Source organism: Mus caroli, chromosome 19 (assembly GCF_900094665.2).
Source record: "Mus caroli chromosome 19, CAROLI_EIJ_v1.1, whole genome shotgun sequence".
NCBI lineage: Eukaryota > Metazoa > Chordata > Mammalia > Rodentia > Muridae > Mus > Mus caroli.
In genome coordinates, this window is record NC_034588.1 from 41,701,119 (window position 1) to 41,721,712 (window position 20,594).

The window sequence follows — 20,594 nt, forward strand, 5'->3', positions numbered from 1 at the left end:
TGTGTGGTGTGAGTGTGTATGGTGTGTGGTGTGGTGTGTGTGTGTGTGTGAGAGAGAGAGAGAGAGAGAGGTGATATGTGTTGTATGTGTGGTGTGTGTGGTATGTGTGTGTTTGTGTGGTGTGAGTGTGTATGGTGTGTGGTGTGGTGTGGTATGTGTGTGAGTGTGTATGTGTGGTGTGTGTGAATGTGTATGGTGTATGGTGGTATGTGTGGGTGTTTGGGTGTGCTATGTGTGTGTGTGGCATGTTTGTATGAGTGTTGTGTGCATGCACGAGTGTGCACACATGTCTCCACCTGTGTCCTTCCATCTGAGCTCTGATTGAGAAGTGGCTTTCCTCAGGGACAATTCTAGAACTGCATTGGGCCCATGGAGCTCTGGATGGAAGATGTGAAGCCAGGGTTCCCACCAAAGGTGCCTTCCACTGCCAGCACTGCCAAGAGCACACGACTCCAAGCTGAGCTCACTTCTTGCTGTGCCTTGAGCCTGTCACTTTGCCTTTCTGAGATGGAAGACAACAGTGTGACAGTGGCCACCCCATTTTCAGAGCACCATCTAGGAGTTAGACACAGTGCTGACTTTTGCTCCCATTTCACTTGGTCCCCATACGCCTAAGGAAGTGGCTTTTACTCCTGTGAGAGGCAGGGCAGGGTGGAATTTCAACCTGGACCTGCCAGACAGACCCCACACCTACCTTTCTCTAGGTCCAGGCGAGGGCGGACTTTGGTGGGGCTTCTGCTGTCCAGTGTCCAGGCCTCTCTGTGCCCGTCCCCTGCTGGCCGCCCCTGCCGCCCTCCCTTGAAGAAGAGGTTCATCAGCGTCTTGGAGCGCTGCAAGGCCCCCTTCTCCCCAGAAGATCCCGACTTCTCCTTCTTCCGTTGTTTCTTCTCCTCTGCAGATATGAGGGAGCCCCCGGGAGGGCTGGAGGGTGGGCAGAGAAGAGGGGGCGGGGGATAGGAAAGGGCAGAGAGAAGGAAAGGAGGCAGTAGGGGTCTGCCGCTATTCCGGAGTGGGAGCTGATGGGGTGGGGTCTTCTTCCTGCCTTCCACCTCTCTCTACCACACAGTTCCAGGGATGGAGGGAGTCTCTCGTATGTATCTGTAACTAAACAGGCCGGGACACCCCAAGCTGGAGGAACGGGAGTTCTGGTTTGGAGCCCAGAGCTTATCAGTTTGGGGCCTGGGACTGAGATGGGTTTGGTGCCCAGGCCTGTTTAGAACAGGATCTGGAGATGTTCTGGGACAGGACCTGGGACCTGGCCTAGGCCCTGGGACAAAGGCAGGCTCCTTGGAGTGTGAGGCAGGTTTGTTTGAACTAGACCCTGTGGGAAAAGTGGCCCCCACGCCCCCACACACTCAACATACCCCACAGTGTCAGGTGGCTCTGGGATCGAGTGATGGGAGGTCTGGGTCGGCTGAGGGCCAGAAGGAGAGCAGTCTTGGGAGACTCTGAAAGTGCAGAATCAAGGTGTCGGGTAGAAGAGCGGATGGCCGTGTCCCTGAGGATGACGGTCGGCCTTACGCTGCACCAAGTTTCCACTCGGCTGTCCAGGTCAGGCTCAGTCTGCATGGCCGTGTCTGCCCGCCCCCAGCCTGGGCCATGGCTAGTGGGCTCCTCTGGCCCCAGACAGACATCCATGCGGTCAGAGGGCAGCGAGCCCGAGCTGCAGGGGGCGCTAGAGGCATAGGAGGAGACGCTGGAGCTGCTCTCGGAGGCTGGCGACAGCTGCTGCAGTACCCCATTGCTCACTGCAAGGGAGAGGTGGCAGGGTAGCTCAGGGGGCTGCTTCCTTCCCCCTGGGGCCCTGCCGTGCTGTGCTCACCGACGACCCTTGGGCTTCGGGGTGGAGGGAGGAACCAGAGGTGTCAGCAGAGGTCAGAGCTGCCAACTACTGGGTTTGCCACCTACATCGGGGAGGCCCTGGGAAGTCATTTCTCTCCTCACCCACTGGCGCTTGAGGCCTAGAAGACCCTGGCATCCTCAGGGGAGGTTACTTATAAGCATCACTGACTGTGAGAAGGTCCTGGGAGCATCTTGATACTCCCCCCACCCCGCGCGCGCGCCTCTACTCCCCCCTTCCCCCCACCCCCCCCAGCGACCAGCAAGCGCAGTCCCACCGTTGGGCCTTAGCTCTTTCCTTTCATCTCTCCAGACTCACATCTATCCAGCCAGCAGTACTCAGAAACCATCTCTTTGTAGGCAGGGTATCGGCCGGTCTCCTGTAGAAGACATGGCGGGCATGGGCGGAGCAGGTGAGGACTAGGACAGAATGGGGTGGGGGAGGGGAATACTTTGCTCTCCATTGGTTCCCTCACCATGCTAATTTCCTCTGTAGCTCAGGCCTTTGCTTCTGACGCTTGTCACGTGGCCAGCTTGGCCCGGCTTTGACTGTCACTGCCCCTCTTGCCTTGCTTACAAGGCCCTGCCTCAGTTTCCCCCTCTCTTGCTGATTTCCTGTCAAGATCTGATGGTTGCTGTCCCCCAGGAACGGAGAGGCCTTGTTGGTCTGTCCTAGTCTTTGTGCATCCCAGCATCTAGCCTCACAGGGACTCAAAAACACTGTTGAACAGCTGGGCAGGGCGGCTCGAACCTAGAATTCTAGTGTTTGGGTACTTTTTTTTTTTTTTTTTTTNGACACTCCAGAAGAGGGCGCCAGATCTCGTTACGGATGGTTGTGAGCCACCATGTGGTTGCTGGGATTTGAACTCTGGACCTTTGGAAGAGCAGTCAGGTGCTCTTACCCACTGAGCCATCTCACCAGCCCCCGTGTTTGGGTACTTGAGGCAGGAGGATCTAGAGTTTGAGGCCAGCCATGGCTATATAGGAAAACCCAGCCTGGGCTACATAGGGAGGATCTACAAAAACAAGAACAATGCATGCATGCATGCATACTCAGAGGACAGAGTTAACGAATTGGGGAAGAGCTGGAGTTAAGAATGCTCAAGACATGAGACATGACTCAGCGATTAAGAGCACTGACTGTTTTCCGAAGGTCCTGAGTTCAAATCCCAGCAACTACATAGTGGCTCACAACCATCTGTAATGAGATCTGATGCCCTCTTCTGGTGTGTCTGAAGACAGCTACAGTGAACTTAGATATAATAATAAATAAATCTTTGGGCCAGAGTGAGCGGGGCCAACCGGAGTGAGCGGGGTTGACTCAACTCTCAGCAACCATATGATGGCTCACAACCATCTGTACAGCCACAGTGTACTCATATACATAAAATAAGTAAATAAATAAATCTTTTTTTTAAAAGAATGCTCAAGATAATTAGAAAAGGGAAGATGGATGTGAGAGAGATGGCAAAATGGAGGTGTGAGTGAAGTAGGGAGGGGCCGCTGAAGCACTGAATGAAGCTGGGTGACAAGCCACAGAGGTAGAGCAGGGATCCCGGTGGACCCTAAGAAAGAGTCACTTCTCCTGTGCACACAAAGACCTGATCCTCAAGTAGGCATGACCGCTACATGAATAATGAAACCAACTACCTCCCAGGCAACCCAGCCTCTGCTGTAGCCCAGTTTCTTTAGGCCTGTGCCCCAGAGATCCCCGCAACCCAGGTCTTACACATAGCTCTAGCTCCCACCCTGTACAGTAGTCCTTCACCTCGAGGCCTTCCCTGATGCTGAGGAAGAGCTACTATGCTAGAAATAGGAGAAGCCAGACCAGAGCTAGGCCAGGCTGCTGAACAGCCGAGCCACTGACAGGGGTTGGCGGGGGAGCTCTTTGAGCCTCAGTCCCTCTTTCTCCAAACATGCATGAAATGAGTTACTGCTCTCTCTTCATGTGGCTGTGGGGTTGGGGGCAGTGGTAGAAGAAGGAGCCTAATTGAGACCTTGGTGTTCTGAGACGTCCCTCCCCTAGTCCCGCCTCTCCCCTGCTCCCGTATGGTCTGGAGCACCTTGATGGTCAACATGATGTGCGTTTGGCCCTTCAGCACCTCCACGGCCTGGCTGTGGCTGATGTCATCGAACCTGACACCGTTGGCTGCCAGGACCTGGTCCCCCACTTTGATGCCATTCTCTTCAGCCAGGCCCCCATGGTCCACTCTGGGGATAGACGGGTGTTGGGTGATAAGACCCTGACCTGCCTCCCTCCCCATCATCCAGACACCTTCCCTTGGCTTTAGCAGTGTCCACCTACATTCCTTGGCCCTTTTCTGCTGACAACACCCTCTCCCCAGGCCTTATCCTGAAGGGGCCTTCATTTCGACAGTAGTTGGCCAAATCTCGTGTTGACCAATCCCCAGACTCCACTTCCAGCCCCACCCCCAACCCCATACCTAGTTTTTACCCCAGCACTCACTTGGACACGTAGATGCCCAGGCCAAACTCCTTGCCCCCTCGGATGTTGAAACCTAGGCAGAAGTCATCCGAGGTTGTATAGAGATGGACGATGCGGCGCACACCGTCTTCCGAGCTGCGGTCCGATGGCGTTGAACTGCACTTCTCTACCACCAGCCGCCGGTTCACTACATCCACCCTGACACAGCACAAGACACAGCCCTGATTCCAGCTCCTCCAGGAACACCCCGTCTAAAAACCCTGGCAACTAATTGGGGAAAGGATGATTCCTATGTGTGAGGCGGTCAGGGGTGAGGAGCATTCTCCTGCCTCAGAATGGGCAGCGGAACGTAGATTCCATCAAACATAAACAATCCGAACCACCCCATCACCTGACTCTACTAAGCAGCCGCAACATGCTGCGCCCGCCGGACTCCTGAAGCCCCCTTTCTGCTCCTTACAAAGCCCCAGGGGAGATAGATGCCCAGAGGGGTACATGGCTCCGTCCTTAGAGAATAGAGCCGCTGGGCAGAAGCAGGGAAGACATTGAGCAGGGGCAGGGAAGTCACTGGGCAGGGAGTCTGGGGCAAGGCCAGGCGCTACTCACCATGTGGTCTTCTCCTTGGAGAACTTGATGCCGGGCACTCGGCCCATGCGCCTTACCATCATGTGTAGGCAGCTGCTACTGGTCAGCAGCCGCACAGCGCTCCCCATTGTGGTGCTCTCTAGGCTTAGCCCGTTCACCTCCGTGATCTTGTCTCCCACACACAGGCCAGCCCGCTCTGCGCAGGAGCAGGGAAGGGTGAATCCTCGAAGTGGGATCCACAGGTCCGTCGATGGCGCACTAGGCTCTGTTCCCTAATCCACTGAGCAAGAGTAGGCTTTCCCTCCCATCAGTCCCCGCCCTTTGAGCAGAGATGATTGCTGTCCTTGGACAGCTAGCTTCTGCTACCCACTGAAGAAGGAGGCACATCCCAACCCACGCTCACCTTCAGGGGCCCCTGCTCACCTGCGCTGCTTCCCTCCTCCACCTTGCTGACAAAGATACCCAAGCCATGCTCAGAGCCGCCTCTCACGCTGAAACCCAGCCTCCCCGAGGGGCTCTTCTCCACACAAACGGCGTGGATGATGTCACTTTCGTCACTGTTGGCTGGGAGGATAACCACAGAGGAATGACCTCCACTTTAGTTCTGGACACTGAGCATTTGGGTGTCCCCAGCTTGGTGTGTCTGCAAAGGCTAGGCTTCTGTGTGGAGCCGCCCACATGATACTCAGGGCCCCAAATGGAGATGGTATACAAGTTCCCTCTGGGTAATCCTGAAGCCATAGGCCACTGGCTGACAGTGTGGGAACAGGTAAGAACGACCTGATTAGATTCCATGCTCTGCCTTCCTCCTCCACCGTGTGTGTGTGTGTGTGTGTGTGTGTGTGTGTGTGATGTTTTCTGAATTCTTATATGCAATCTCTGAAAATCTGCCCTTCTGAGTGGCAGATGGCAAAAAGGAAGGTTCAAGATTCCATTGTGGGGAGTCTGGGGCTCTCCGCTTGCAACAGAATGAGCTCCAACTCCAAACAGCTATGGAGCTATCCAGATTGCATTAGATGTTCAGTTGTGTAACTTAAAGGCAGAACCAGGCTAGCACAGGGGAGTTAGACAGAGACAGATTTTCTTTTGTGCTGGGACAGATGGCCGGCTCTCTATCTGGAAGCATGAAAACTGGAACTTGGTAAATTCTTGACCAGAATCTAATGGCAGAACGGAGGAAGCCTCTTCCATCCCATAGACTCTTGATTCTAAAGGGTAGAGCGGTAGGAACTACCCGGCTACCGGAGGACAGAACCTCTAATTCAGCATGCTGCAGTTGAGAGCCCATAATAGGGGCCAGTGAAGAGGCAGGGCAGCTGGTTCTTTAGAGAAATGAAAGGGGGAGAGATTTGGGCAGTGGAAAGAGAGGTCATGGGGGAGGCTCAGAGGCACCTGCTCTCTGAAAATTAACAAGAGTGCTAGGTCCCACATAAGAGGGGGACATTTATTTTTCCTTCAGACAAGTTTTACTCCAGAGGTTTTTGAGGCAGACAAACCTCACACTTCAATTGGTCTATCAGGCTACAATGTGTGGCCAGGACAGATGGGGCTAAAATCCCTGAGGACAGCCTGGACAGGGTAGTATAGGACAGACAGGGACCCTGGAGCTTCCTAACCAGTTGTCATCACACAGTTCTCAGGCCCCATCAGGTCTTAGCTAAAAAAGCCTTTAGCTCTCTGCCCTCAGTCCACTTCCTTCTCAGTTCCTCTTTGGGAACAGACCCCTATGCCCTGGGTCATTGGGATGTCGCATCTGAGCTTTCATTTGTTTTAGGTTTTGTCTTTTTATGTGATGGAATTTCAGTATGTATCTCTGGCTGTCCTGGAACTCACTATGTAGAGTAGGCTGGCCTCAAACTCACAGTCTGCCTCCCAGGTTCTGGGACTATGGTGTGGGCTACTGTGCCCTGCCACATCTGAGCTTTGAGAACAAGGGTGTGGCTTCTCCCAGGATGGAATCATCTCTCCCTCATCTGACCTGAGTAGGCCACTGGCCCTCCCTGCAGCTCTCTAACAGCTTGCTTGTTTTCCATTGGTATATAGGAATTGTGTGTACTTTATCAGCCAGCCATTTCTGTCTGTTTTAGGGGAACTCTAGGCTACCCTTGGCCCTGTATGACCCTCCATATCTTCCTCTGCCACCTCTGGGGGCTTTCTCCTCTGTCAGTCGCCGTCAGGCATTCTGATCATTTTTATTTTATTTTATTATTTTGGTGGCTCATACGAGCTAGAAACTGTCCCCTCCTGTACTGTTGTCACTTTGACTTTGTTTGGGGGGAATGATGAGGTCTGACCCTTTGCTTCTCTTTCCCCTCTCATCCTAGACATCACTTTCTCAGAGGCGATTGACCCAGGGCATGGTACCAATAGCAGACACAACATCACTGGAAAACTTGTTAAAACGAGAATTCTGAAGGGTTCCTGGGCAGACTTGTAGTCCTGAGAGTGAGGAACTCGGGGCCTTGTGTGTTAGGCGAGCACTCTGCAGTACTGAGCAGAGTTATTGTGAGACAGTATTAGGGCGGAGGCCATGTTGACTTTGAAGAGATCATTGTGAGTAGGCACCACCTTGTCTGGCTATAATTTTTATTGTTTTTGGTTTTTTGTTTTAAATGTAAGAGCTAAGTATAGTAGCCCAGACATAAAATCTTATCACTTTGAAGACTGAAACCTGTGGGTGGAGAATTCAAGGTCAGCTGTAGTGAAACTTTGTCTCAAAGCAAACAAGTCAGGTGTAGTGCCTTGGCGGGCAGTCTCAACACTCTGGAGCTGAGGCAGGGTTGCCACAGGCTTGAGACTGGTTTGGCCTACATAGCAGGTTCTGGACCAGCCAATACTCTTATCTCAAGAGTTTATCTTTAAAAGAAGCAACAACAAATCAATAAAAGTTAAAGAAAAAAAAAAGCAAGCTAAAATAGCCAAACCACACACACTACAGCTTAAATCCTGGATGCCCATAAAATAAAATAAGAAAATCCAGGGGGGCTGGAGAGATGGCTCAGTGGTTAAGGGCTACTGGTTGTTCTTCCAAAGGACCCAGGTTCAATTCCCAGCACCCACATGGCAGCTCACAACTGTCTGTAACTTCAGCACCTGATCCTCTCACACCAATGCACATAAAATAAAGTATTAAAAAAAAAAAAAAGAAAATCCAGATATGATGGTGCACACTTTTGGCCCCAGCATTCCAGAGGCAGAGGCAGGAGGATCGCTGAGCTCAAAGCCAGCCTGGTCCATATTGTGTGTGCCAGGACAGCCAGGGATAGACAGAGAAACATCTCAAAAAAAAAGTATGTCATTTATGTATATGAATGCTCTGTCTGCATGCACACAGAGAGGGGAATTGATTCTATATGGATGGTAGGAAACACTATGAGTGTCCTGGGAATTGAACTCAGGACCTCTGGAAGAACAAGCAGTACTTTTTCCGCTGCTGAGCCATCTCTCCAGCTCCCTCCCAATCAATCTTCTAAAAAATTCCATGTGCTTACTTATTTATTTAAGGTGTGTATATATCTGCACATGTGTATGTCATGGGACATGTATAGAGAACAGAGGACAGCTTTCGAGAGTCAGTTCTTTCCTTCAGTGTGGGGTCTGGGGTCTCAGGTCATCAGGTTTGGCCGCAGATGTCCTTACACACTGAACCATCTCACCAGCCCCCCTGTCTGCCTTCTAGTTGTCTTCTTGGACAATTCTGGCACGAGTCTAGCTTGAAAGTGTTAGGAATGCTCTCCTGTCTACTAGTCACCACGAGTTTTCCTGCAGAATTGTTCTATCTTGTGTCTTATTGTTTATTTGTGTATTGTTTACTGTTGCTTGGAAGTCTGCAAGTTTCAACATGGGTCTTTGCAGTTCTTTCCCACCAACACATCTCTAGTTCTTGCACAGTGCATAGTATCTGACAGGTAATTTTTGATAAATGAGCAGATGAGTGAATGAGTGAAAAAAATGAATGAACAAACTAGGAGAGGAGAAAGAGGTGGCTAGACAGGGTCACGTCAGCCAGGTATTGGTGTCACATGCTTTTAAACCCCAGCTCTTGAAGCAGAAGCAGGAGACTCTCTGAGCTCAAAGCCAGCCTGGTCTACAGATCAAGGTCCAGGACAGCCTACACAGATAAAGCCTGTCTTGAAAAAAAACAAAACCAAATTAAAAAAAAAAAAAAAAAAAAAAGAAGGAAGGAAGGAAGGGAGGGAGGGAGGGAGGGAGGAAGGAAGGAAGAAAGAAAGAGAGAAAGGGTTATCTGTCCTGCTGACTAGTTCCTCTGGGTGTTTCTGCTTCTTGGTCAATGGCATTGGTGACCTCAACAGTACCATGATGCTCATACGAGGGTGGTGCCTATAGTAGTCACTGACAGTGATAGAAGTGAGCAAGCCAACCATATCCCGTGCAACTGCCTTTGGAGGGGAACAGAGACTTGTAAATGCATCGGAAGAAACACCAGACCTAAAAAGTCCAGTCTGGGATCCAGCCAGGGGAACCGTGCTGGCTCAGAAAGAGGAGAGGGGTTGGAGATACAGATCGAGTCCTGTCCACAGAGAGCCAGTCCCACAGGGCCTCGCTCCCCTCCTGGCATCTGAAGCTCTGTCTTGTTCACAGGCTCTTTGTCGCCTCACATCTGTCACTGTAGTCTAAGCACCTGCCTCACCATGCTTCCCGCTGTTCATTTCTGACTTTTGTGAGGTGGTAGCTGCAACCTCCCCACCAGCTGTTCTTGTTTGTGTCTTGAAGTTTTGACTGTGCTTCATATTCCTGTGAGGTGAAAACTGAGCTCCCTCCCTCTAGGTCCCCTACAAGACCTAACCGGGGTAGAATTAGAACTGGTGGCCACGGCATAGCACCAGGCAGCCATACAGTCATTCTCTTCGAAGGACCCAGCTCTGGGGCTCTCACTCCCTGCCTCTGTCTCTCATTCCTCCTATCCCCACCCCCACCCCCGCTCTGCCTTTTCATGGACATTTGCTGCTGTGTCTTTTGGCCCCTCTCCCACATTCTGAAGCCTGGACACTGACGCTCTACCGTCCCCCCACAGTACTGGTCACACAAAATTGTTTGGTGGGAGATATCCATTCTGCTTCACTCTCTAAGGTGGGTTAGGAGAAAGACGGAGTTCAAGGGATGGAGGGGGCTGATTCATCACGCTGCCTATGTATCCCAGGGGCTCATGTATAAGGGCTTTCCTTAGACTATGATTCCATCTCCCACCTATGATCCTTCTACAGCCCTGCTGCCCTAAAATAGTGGCTACAGGATAGGCAAGGGTAGATGAAAGATGATCCCGTTACCCGTTGTCCTCAGTGCTCCCATCCAAGCCACTCCCAGGCCCCACACCCACCTTCAATGGGGGAGTTGATGAGGATGACACGGCCCATGGGCGAGGAGGCTCGAATTCCTCGGGAGGGCCCATTCAGCAGGCGCTGCTGCTTCCTCAGCAGGTATCGTGTTGCTGTGGAGCCTGAGTCGCTGCCCAGGTGGCCTCGGGAGGAGACAGAGCTCAGGGAGCCAGAGCTGAGTTCTCCTAGACCCAGTGGATCAAAACCTACCGTGAAACCACGTGCCATAGTGGTGAGGCTAGGGCAGTGCCCTACAGATCCGGACAGAGTCTGCCTGCCCTCCGAAGGTTGACTCTTGGTCTTCCAGGCTCCATGAGCTTTCTCAGTAGGGCTGGAGTCTTGATAAGGCAGATCTCACTGAGTCGAAAAATAGTGTTTCCTCTGGCCACCCTGTTCTGGAAAGTCCGCAAGACAGAGCAGCTGATCCCAGGCCACTTGGAAGAGAGGGATCTTTCTGATGCAATTTCAGTCTGAATGCTTCTTGGGAGTATGGGTTCCAGATCTGTGTAGGAAGAACAGGGTTTGGGGGAGAGGGATGAGTGCTGTCCCATTGCCCTGGCTTCTGCACTTCCTCCTGACTTGAACATCCTGTCCCCCTCTCCCACCCTGGGCTCAGAGGAGTTCGGCCCAGTTCTGCACCATCTTGGATTTGGGGATTTGTTTCTACAAGGCCATCGGGGCGCTTTCTTTCCATTCCTCCCTCCATTCCTCCATTGCTGTTCTCAATGGAATCATCCACCCAGTCTCCGGGCCTCATCTGACACTCAAAGAGTAGAGATGGGGGTCACAGCAGGCTCTTGAGTTTTAAAGAGAGAGAGGAGAATGGATGTCACACAGTTTACTGCAGCATCTTTCCTGTGTGTATATGTATATGGGTAGGGGCTTGCCTTCCGAGCTCGACTTCAGGACCTGGGACAGCTGCGGTCAAGCTGGCCCCCCCACCGCCACCCCCAGGTGAATGTCAGGCTCCAGGCTGCAGCTGTGGGTCTAAAGTCGCTGCAAGACCCTATCCCAGGACTGAGTGATCTTCTGGAGAGAGCCCCACAAATCGCTAGTGCAAAACCAGGGGTCACGCCCTCTAGAGCATTTCTGTAAACCAAAAAGCAGACTCCCCCATGTAGGACCTCCTGCCTCGCTACCTCTAGGACTTGGCCACCTCACCTGGTCCCGTGTGCCGCCGCTGCCCTTGTCGCCCGCCGGCGGGCGCGATACAGTGAACTAAGGACCCCGCCCACGCTCCCTGCAGCTGCTGGAATAGAGCTACCCTGCACGGTCCTGGGATCCCATTGGCTGCTGAGACCGCCAGTCATTCTCTTCTAGCACCTTTGGTAGCCTGTCCGGATTGTAGCTCCTCACCTGTCTGATACCTCTGGGCTCTGCCCGCCCCAACTCTGAACTCCGACTGGTCGTTGGAACCCAGGAGTTGGAACCCCTCACTGGCTACTAGAATCACGTCTTCTCCGGGCCACGCTAGCTTCCTGAAATTGTCATTCCTTCCGTAGTCATTCCTAAGGTCTCTGTCACAAACGAAAGAGCTGAACGTGAGCCTGAGATCAGCAGGAAGGAAAGCTGGAACATGGCTGTGTCGCCGCTGTGCCCTGGGTGCTGATGGATAAGGGATATGTGTGTGTAATGCCTTCTTCACCTTCTGAGTCGAAAAAAAAAAATGTTTCTCTGGACACCCTGTTCTGGAAAGGCCGCACGATACAGCAGCTGATCCCAGGAGAAGAATCTTTCTGATGCGCCTGCTTGGATGCAGGCAGAGATCACGGGAAACTTTGACCGTGCACATCCCTGGGACTGGGGCGTCAGTTTGTGTACGGATAAGTGTTGGGGGTACAAAGAAATTGCTGGGACAGTGGAGCTGGGGATTAGGTGGCAAAGGGGACTGGGAACACAAAAGGGGCACAGACAGCACAACAATGTGGCTGGGAAGAGATGCAAATGACGAGGATCTGCAAAAGGAGCCTCTAAGACCTGGAGTAGCAGACCAGGGTGCAAGCAAGGAGAGTCCATTGCCAAGGCAGCAATCAAGTAAACAAGCAGTAATCCGAATCCCTCCGGGCGTTGCACCATCAGAGGCCCGCCCTCCACGCCGCTCACCCGCACCCAGTGCACCTAGACTGGGTGCTGCGGGGGTGGGTGCCTCTAGAGGCAAGCTAAGGGACTGCAAGGGAAGGAGGCAAGTGGGGCGGCTCCTCCCCTTTTCTCCCTGGTTGGGAAGGAGGCCAGAACTGCTTCCCAGGACTGGGTCGGATTTGGTCTCAACGGCCTGGTCTGGGAGAATCACTCTGGACATCTACTGTCTCGGAACTCTGCCAATAGGGGGGTGGGTCAGGCGAACGAGCTTAGGGAGCCCCCGCCCTTCCCTGCTGCTCAGCGTCACGCGTGACGTCCCGGTGATGGCTCGGAGGAAAGCGGAGAGCGGTGAGGAAGGCGGGTCTGAGAGCTTCTAGAGGCTGAAAACCCCGGAAAGCGTAAGTGCCGGCTGCCTTGGGAATCATCAGCAAAGTGGAGGGCTCAGAAGAGAAGGCTTGCCTTGAGAGGTGCTCTCTCTTTTGGGAATTCCATATTGCGTGGTTTGTTAGGATCTGTAGGGCACAAGGAGGGGTTGGTTGGGTGAGGCTGTGTATTAGGCATGCTTTTCAAATGTCTGCAACTGATAGATATGGCTGAGCGTGTGTGTGTGTGTGTGTGTGTGTGTAACGGTATTCTGGTTGGTTGGCTAGTGTATACAGTGTGACTCTAACCTGTTTGTGTGCTGGGGAGGGCGTGCCTGTCTTTGTGTATAAGTATGTGAAAGTCGGGCGGGGACGGTGTCTACTGTGAGGGAGGAAGTGGGGTTGGAGGGTATTAGTCACTCTGCAGGATTTTTGCCTAACACAGCCAGATGGCTGTTCTTGGCATTCCTTTTTGTGCTGGGCGGAGGGGCATCCATTGAATCTCGCCCTTTCCTGAGGTTTTTCTGAGGCTTAGAGAGAGTTGGGTGGGTGTCTGCGTCAGCTCTATTCAACCCAGGACCAGGGAGAGCCCGGAGTTATTGTGCAGGAGTGGAAGCAAGTGGGATTGAGGAGGCTATGTGGGTGCTCACATGCTCACAAATGGCTGCCACTCCAGTGCTGTTTGAGATCTGGTACGGATCAGTCCTCAGGTGCCTAATGTCTCCTCCAATCAGGGGCTTGAGTGTGGGCTGCCTTCTGTCATTTTTCCAAACAGCCTTGGAAGTTTTTATCTAAGTCTTGGGGCAGCTGGGGCCTAAAGCTGTAAAGGGCTTGGGTGTGTTATCCATGTTCTATGCTCCTATAGCAGGAGCTCAAGATAGCTGCCCCGGATTAGCTGCTGCTGGTGAATCACACACACACACACACACACACACACACACACACACGTTAATCCTGCATCAGGCCACAGAGTCAGGAAAGCTATATTCTTGGTTCTGGTCTTCCCTTCGGCTCTTCAGTGGCTGTATGTTCCTGGCTAAAACACTACCTAGGGAACAACTCCTCCCCCACCCTTGTTTATGGATCTGGAGTCACCTTGAGCACCTGCAAGCACTGGTCAGTTTCTGGGGCCAAGGCAGAGCCACCAAAGTGTCTCCCAAGTGAAGGAAGTCCTTGGACCTGACCCTTATTCTTGCTACCTTGCAGAAGATGGGTGACCTGCCCTTAAATATCAACATCCAGGAACCTCGGTGGGACCAAAGCACATTTCTAGGCAGAGCCCGGCACTTCTTCACAGTCACTGATCCCCGAAATCTGCTGCTGTCCGGGGAACAGCTGGAAGCTTCCCGGAACATTGTGCAGAATTACAGGTGAACCTGCCTCAAATCACGCCACTGTGATGCAGCACTTTAGCTCAGCAGATTTGAGGACATATGGGCTGAGGAACAGCACTGTGTGTTATGGGTAGGCGGCAGCTCTGCAGGTCACAGGTCCTTAGTAATGACACTTCCCAGTGCTGTTCACTCTGCAAGGACAAAGAGAGTCCCACGCAGATACAAAAGCAATCCTCCTTGGGAGGTTTAACTCTTGGAATGTCCTCCAGTCATTCCAACCACCATCACTGTGACCCCGGAGAAAATGTGGGGCCACCAAGGATGTGAAAATAGAGAAGGCACACCTATGAGACGCGCTGACCTCCCCAGGGGACAGGGAGGTCCTTTACTCTGAGATTGGGTGCCAAACTTCCTGATCCTTTGCCCAGAGTTCCCTAAGGCAAGCAGCAGAGACAAGAAGGGCAGGTCTGACCCCTGCCACAGCCTGCTGGTTTCTTGCCAATTTCTACAGGGCTGGTGTGGCAACCCCGGGTCTCACTGAGGACCAGCTATGGCGAGCCAAATACGTGTATGACTCAGCATTCCATCCGGACACGGGGGAAAAGGTGGTCTTGATTGGCCGCATGTCAGCCCAGGTGCCCATGAACATGACCATTACTGGCTGCATGCTCACCTTCTACAGGTAAACCTTATCCTGTGTCTCCTTCCTGAGTGCTGTGCCCAGAGCATGCCTGGGTCTCCTTTCTACACCTTTTTCGGTCAGGGACAGTGGGTGGGAGAATACGTGAGCATCCTTTCTGTTTCTCAGGACCCAGCCTCCATCTGTGTAAGGTGTGTCCGCAAGGCCGATGAGGGCCAGTTTGGGGACCATGAGCTAAGTCTCACTTGAGGAGTTAAGGAACCTTGAGGGTTCAAGGATGGGGAATATTGTGGAGGGACAGTATAAGTAGCCCGTCTTTTCACCCTCAGGAAGACTCCGACTGTGGTGTTCTGGCAGTGGGTCAATCAGTCCTTCAATGCTATTGTGAATTACTCTAATCGCAGCGGGGATGCTCCCATCACTGTGCGGTGAGTGTCCCCCATCCCCAGCCATTCCTGGTCCCCACAGACCCCTGTGCCAGTGGCTCAGTGCAGCTGCGAGTTCTGTTTACCTCCCCCCTCGAGGGCACTCAGTCCTTTTGTTATTTTGTCCTTAACGTATCTGTTTTGGGGATCCATTGCCCTTTTAAAGAAGGAAGAAGGCTTTCACAGAAGTTTACTGCAGCGGAGGAGGGCTTTCAGTGGAGGCTACCCTCTGACACCCCCTGCACTGGAAACCTGTAATGTCCCTAAAGGAAACTTGGGCTGGATTCATCTCTCCCTGTGACCTAGGCTTTTCCTCCACAGGCAGTTGGGGACAGCCTATGTGAGCGCCACCACTGGGGCTGTGGCTACTGCTCTGGGACTCAAGTCTCTCACCAAGGTAAAGTCTCCCTACCACTATTGGCCTCTCACCAATCCTTTACCCATTGTCTTCCTCCTTGATGCCCTCTCAAGAGGCTCTCCATATCCATCCTGAGTTCCCCCCTACCCATGGTCCCCAGAGCCACTGAACCCCCACTTTCCTCCCCCAGCGCCTGCCCCCGCTAGTCGGTCGATTCGTGCCCTTTGCAGCTGTGGCTGCTGCCAACTGCATCAACATCCCCCTGATGAGGCAGAGGTGAGTGGTCCTGGCTCCTGACACAGGTCCGACTGTCCAGGGCATACATGGTCCCTCAGACCAGCCGAGGGCAGGAGCAGTCTTCTCCATCAGTGGATGCGAGCGGCTGGGCCCTGGCTTATACTGACCCTGTGTTTGAGAACAGTCAGTTCCCACTCTGTGAGAACTTGCCCTGAGGTGAGGTGAGACTGAAGGGTACAGGGTTTTAGCAAGGGCACTTCACCGGGAACTTGCTGATAGCGCCAAGGTGTGGGTCAGCAGCAAAACCGGCTCCCCATGACTTGAATGAGAAGGAACACTGCATTTGATAGTCAGGTTGAAGGTGACTTTCAGTAAGCTCAAATGTACCCTGACATGTCTTATGCCACCATCAAGGAAATCACATTTCCGGCAGTAGTGATATCAGTGTGTTGGTTATTAAAACTCTATGTGCCTGTTTGTTTTGTTTTGAGACGTGGTTTCTCTGTATAGGCCTAGAACTAACTATGTAGACCAGGCTGGCCTTGAATTCAGAGATCTTGTCTGCCTTTGCCTTCTGTGTGCTGGGATTAAATACTTGGCTCACACAACATTCTTAATAGTTTTGTTTGTTTGTTTGTTATTTTATATATGTGAGTACACTGTAGCTGTCTTCAGACACACCAGAAGAGAGCGTCAGATCCCATTACAGATGGTTGTGAGCAGCAGTATGGTTGCTGGGAATTGAACTCAGGACCTCTGGCAGAGCAATCAGTGATTTTAACTGCTAAGCCATCTGATACATCTCTCCAGCCCCAGTTTTGTTTATCTGGGATGCCGTGTGGAGAAACCCCACTTGGGCTACTCCGGGGCATCCTGGCATATCTTGGACTCAAGGTAGTTTGTTCCTGTCATGCTGGATCCTACTACCTTGGAAATTATCCTACACCCTGGCTCCTCTCCAATACCTCTCATTCAACCAACTAAATGACGCAAAACTTACCCCTGTCTCCTGGTTGGCCAGGGCTAGCACAGGCATCTATCTATTCTTTCTGGGATCGAGCCTACACCCTGGGAGCTGTTCAGAACCAGCCTTTGAATGGGGAAAGTAAAGGGCTCCCAAGATCTGCTGCCTATCATCTGACCCCAGCCTCTTTCTCTTCTTAGGGAGCTTCAGGTGGGCATCCCAGTGACTGATGAGGCTGGTCAGAGGCTTGGCCACTCGGTGACTGCTGCCAAACAGGGAATCTTCCAGGTGGTGATATCGAGAATCGGAATGGCGATTCCCGCCATGGGTGAGGCATGGCTGGGTGGAGCTCAGGAGGCTCAGAGAGAAGAGGGTTTGGGGGTGGGGTGTGGTCTCAGGGTTTCCTGATAGCTCAGTCAGCAAGTCTGGGGAGAATGGGAGGAGCTGGGAGGGAGGCCTTCCCTCAGGCTCCTGCAGTTTGCTCCAGGATCTCTCTCACTGCACTGTTCTCCCCCCAGCCATTCCCCCGGTGATCATGAACGCTCTGGAGAAGAAAGACTTCCTGAAGGTAAACTACTCAACTTTACCTATTCTGTCCCAGAAGGGTTGGCGTCAGGGAGAAATGACTGCCCCCAGTCCTTTCTCCAGCCTGGCTGAAGTTGAAGACTTGTGGTCCTTCCCTGCCTCCATTCATTCACCAGGAAAAGACTGGGCTGGAGGGAAGGAACAGTGAGGGGGAGACAGAAGGTAGAAGATGGAGTCCATCTGGAGGAAACTAGATTAACTCCAGAGGTCTCTGACATACACAAGATGACTGTCATCCACAGGCTTGATGGCATACTCGTGATATCACACACTGCATCCCTACTAACAGGCACACACACATACACATGAATGCACCAACAAGTTTGGGAAGCAAGGCTCAGGAATACAGTCTCCAGCTCATTCATCAAGTCATTTATTCACCAGTCAGTATGAAGCGCTGACTGCACACCAGACATGCTAAACAGAACTAATATGTCTGTGGACCCTGCCCCCACAAGGCTTCCAATCAAGTACAGAAACTAATAAAGGAGCCAACAATAGGGCTGGATGTGGTGGCTCACGTCTTTAATCCCGGTGCTCTGGAAGCAGAGGCAAGTGGATCTCTGAGTTTGAGGCCAGCCCGGTCTACATAGCAAGTTCCAGGCCAGACAGAGCTACGCAGTGAGACATTTCTCAAAACAAAACAAAACAAAACAAAACAAAAACCAAACATATCATTGTAAGTTACGATGTGTGTTTTGTAGGAATCCAGTGGGGCAGTGTAACTGAGACTATCCGGGGGGACAGTTTAGTCAAGCACAGGCCTTGGGAGATCCAAGGAATGAGATGAGTGTTTCCGATAGAGCAGCTACTTCAAAGGGCCAGGGACAAGATGGCCTGATACATTTGAAGGACAGAGCAATGGTTGTCATGGCTGAAGAGGATGTAGGAGGGTGTGGAGAGGGACATATTTATGCTACTGGGACGACAGGAAGTGAGAAGAGGCTCAAGGGAGGCTCCCTGTACAAAGTGAGGTAAGAGAAAAATGGTCAGCAAGTACCATGGAAAACGATTCTGAGAGGCAAGAATGTACGACTGCATAGGCAGCAGGTCTGGCTGGGGTAGGGGTTACCCTGTGCAGGTCCCAGCCCCTCATTGGCCGAGGAGAAACAAGGGCTGCCGAGCTAGAACCATGGTGCAGAAAGGTAGATGGAGTTAGGAAAAAAAAAAAAAAAAAAAAAACGGAACACAAGCCATTCTGTTGTCTCTGTCTCCCCACAGCGCCGTCCCTGGCTGGGGGCGCCCCTGCAGGTGGGACTGGTAGGCTTCTGGTAAGTTTACAAAGGGTTCAGTGGGGGCACATGGGAGAGCCATTATCATTTTGGGTGTGGGTGGGCGAGCACTATCTTTGAGACGCTTACATAACATAGTTCATACATCCAGTTCCAATGGATACCCATAGTGCGAAATATGCGCGCGTGTGCGCGTGTTGGGGTGGGGGGAGCTCTAGGGGTTCTTGCCTTTGAAAATCAAGAGTTTAGTTGAGGGGTTCAGTGTTCACTCACCAGAGGACACCATACAAATAGACTCTTGGGTACAATCCAGGAGTTGCATCCTATTTTACCCCTGGTCCTGTTGCTCTCTGGTCCTGGGGCTTTGGATTGATGCTCAGGAGGCTCTTTCCCCAGACAGGATCTAATATCAAGACTGAGTTTAACATCCCTGAATGGCCCTTTGACTCCATTTTCCAACCTTTATGGCTGGGATAGAGCTCAAAAATAAATAAATAAATAAATAAATAAATAAATAAATAAATACATACATACATACATACATACATACATAAATACATAAATACATAAATACATAAATAAATAAATAAAAATAAGGCCTTCACTCCTGGGGCTATTCCTGTGAGGTGGGGTACAGGGAGGGGACACGCAAGCCAGTGTCACAGACATTTCCTGTGCTCTTCTTCTCTAGCTTGGTATTTGCCACACCCCTGTGCTGCGCTCTGTTCCCTCAGAGAAGGTGAGTGACATCGCTGGACCTGACCAGAATCTTTGCAGTGGACTCTGCATCTCAGGCCTTGCAGTGGGTTCCAGGGAGGTCTGACAGGAGCATCTGGGAGCTGGGGGGGGATGACAGTGAGCCAGTCCTTCTGAAAGCAGGGAGGATTCTTCACCTGGGAGTGCAGGGAAGCCAGCTCCTGGGTCTGAGATGCTGAGCCCGGAGTATATTTCTCTAGCCTGTGCTGTTCTATTGCAGCTCCATACATGTGACCAGGCTGGAGCCGGAGCTGAGAGCTCAGATCCAAGCACAAAACCCCAGCATCGACGTGGTTTACTACAACAAGGGGCTTTGAGGGGAGTCGGCCTTTGTCCCTGTCCTTACCTCCTTAGGCTGCTTCTCTGATGCCACCTTGCAAGGCTACCACCTGTTTATCTTCTGGGTACTGGGCAAGGGGGCTTGATGTGGGGAGCAGCCACTGCGACCAGCAACCTTAGACTGGGGGAGGCACCCCTATAAGCCTCTTCTCTCCTCTCTGGTTTCAAAGAGCAAGTCACAAAACCCATCCCTCCTGTGTTTGTGTGTGTGCACTGCCACATATGCAGCACATGTAAGTGTTTATACATTTCATCCTGGAAGCTAAGAGCAGAAATGCTGCTCTAGGATGTCTTGCTATTTGTCTTCTCTTCTCAGTCTCCTGCCCACCTAACAGCAAGCCTGGTTATGGGTGAGACTTCCTTCCCTAAACTGTTCCTCTAGCTAAGTCATTTCTGATAGCATCTTAGCCTTCTGTGCCCAAGATAAGCCCCAGGATCCCAGAACATGGACTGAAGAACATCAGTAGGCTACCCAGAGCTTAACCCTTCAGGTTTCAAATAGCTGGCTCTAAAAGCTGGTTCAGGACATGGGCTGGCGGAGGAAGCAGTGTGGAATCAAGGAGGCAGGGGGCTCATGCTTGCTGGACCCCACACCCTAGAATGGCTCCACTTCTCTCTTCTCGTGGACCATGGGGGTGTCAGTAGCCTGCACTGCTCTCCACACTGCACTGTGGGTGCTTTTAGAGACCATCTTGAGCATTCTCGGTCTGTTCTGATGAGTCATGTCATGACTCAGAAATCCCACACTTCCAATTCCTTCCCCCAATCAGAAAGCCACACAACACAGGCAGAGCAAGCATTCCCTTCAGGAACTGCCACCACCCGTACCCACTTGTAGGAGCTGGTGTGGGACCGGTGCTTAAACACAGGCCTCAAACGTACAGTATCAAGACAGGTAATTCTGTGTTTCATTGACTCTTCTTAGACACACCCCCACCTCAGCTCCTTCCTTTCCATCTACCCCGTCTCTGGAAGAACCCAAGGCTTCATATATGCTAAGCAATTGCTCTACCACTGAGCTATATCCCCAGTGCCCTCTCTCTCTCTCTCTCTCTCTCTCTCTCTCTCTCTCTCTCT

At 52.1% G+C, this 20,594-nt stretch overlaps 2 protein-coding genes across 3 annotated transcripts in view; one reads left to right on the forward strand and one right to left on the reverse strand.

The window, feature by feature from the left end:
* The window catches only part of Pdzd7 (PDZ domain containing 7), a 20,231-nt gene extending 8,806 nt beyond the window's left edge, over nt 1-11,425 (reverse strand). The window contains exons 1-9 of the mRNA XM_021151680.2: nt 11,368-11,425; nt 10,209-10,708; nt 5,294-5,434; nt 4,892-5,066; nt 4,307-4,483; nt 3,903-4,050; nt 2,159-2,219; nt 1,365-1,748; nt 695-892 (exon numbers count right to left, since the gene is read on the reverse strand). Of these exons, the coding sequence (XP_021007339.1) occupies nt 695-892; nt 1,365-1,748; nt 2,159-2,219; nt 3,903-4,050; nt 4,307-4,483; nt 4,892-5,066; nt 5,294-5,434; nt 10,209-10,434 (1,510 nt within the window). The 5' untranslated portion in view covers nt 10,435-10,708; nt 11,368-11,425. The remainder of the gene's footprint in view (nt 1-694; nt 893-1,364; nt 1,749-2,158; nt 2,220-3,902; nt 4,051-4,306; nt 4,484-4,891; nt 5,067-5,293; nt 5,435-10,208; nt 10,709-11,367) is intronic.
* A 1,010-nt stretch (nt 11,426-12,435) lies between these two features.
* On the forward strand, nt 12,436-20,561 carry Sfxn3 (sideroflexin 3). Of its 2 annotated transcripts, none has more exons than XM_021151922.2 (11): nt 12,436-12,683; nt 13,854-14,017; nt 14,493-14,663; nt 14,951-15,049; nt 15,368-15,443; nt 15,595-15,680; nt 16,806-16,933; nt 17,124-17,173; nt 18,412-18,461; nt 19,114-19,161; nt 19,399-20,561. In XM_021151922.2, exons 2-11 carry the CDS (start codon nt 13,857-13,859, stop codon nt 19,493-19,495), a joined length of 966 nt encoding a protein of 321 aa, XP_021007581.1. In that variant the 5' UTR covers nt 12,436-12,683; nt 13,854-13,856; the 3' UTR covers nt 19,496-20,561. The 2 variants fall into 2 exon arrangements, with proteins under 2 accessions (XP_021007581.1, XP_029328767.1); XM_029472907.1 differs by having other exon boundaries at nt 12,675-12,752.
* Nucleotides 20,562-20,594: the final 33 nt, after the last annotated feature.

What these genes read in the sequence shown, in the direction of transcription:
- Sfxn3 (XM_021151922.2), top strand. Translation starts at nt 13,857, where the DNA reads ATGGGTGACCTGCCCTTAAATATCAACATCCAGGAACCTCGGTGGGAC. An exon ending in GATGCTCCCATCACTGTGCG is followed by an intron (nt 15,050 to 15,367) that starts GTGAGTGTCCCC and finishes TTTCCTCCACAG; the next exon opens with GCAGTTGGGGACAGCCTATG. An exon ending in GACTCAAGTCTCTCACCAAG is followed by an intron (nt 15,444 to 15,594) that starts GTAAAGTCTCCC and finishes TTCCTCCCCCAG; the next exon opens with CGCCTGCCCCCGCTAGTCGG.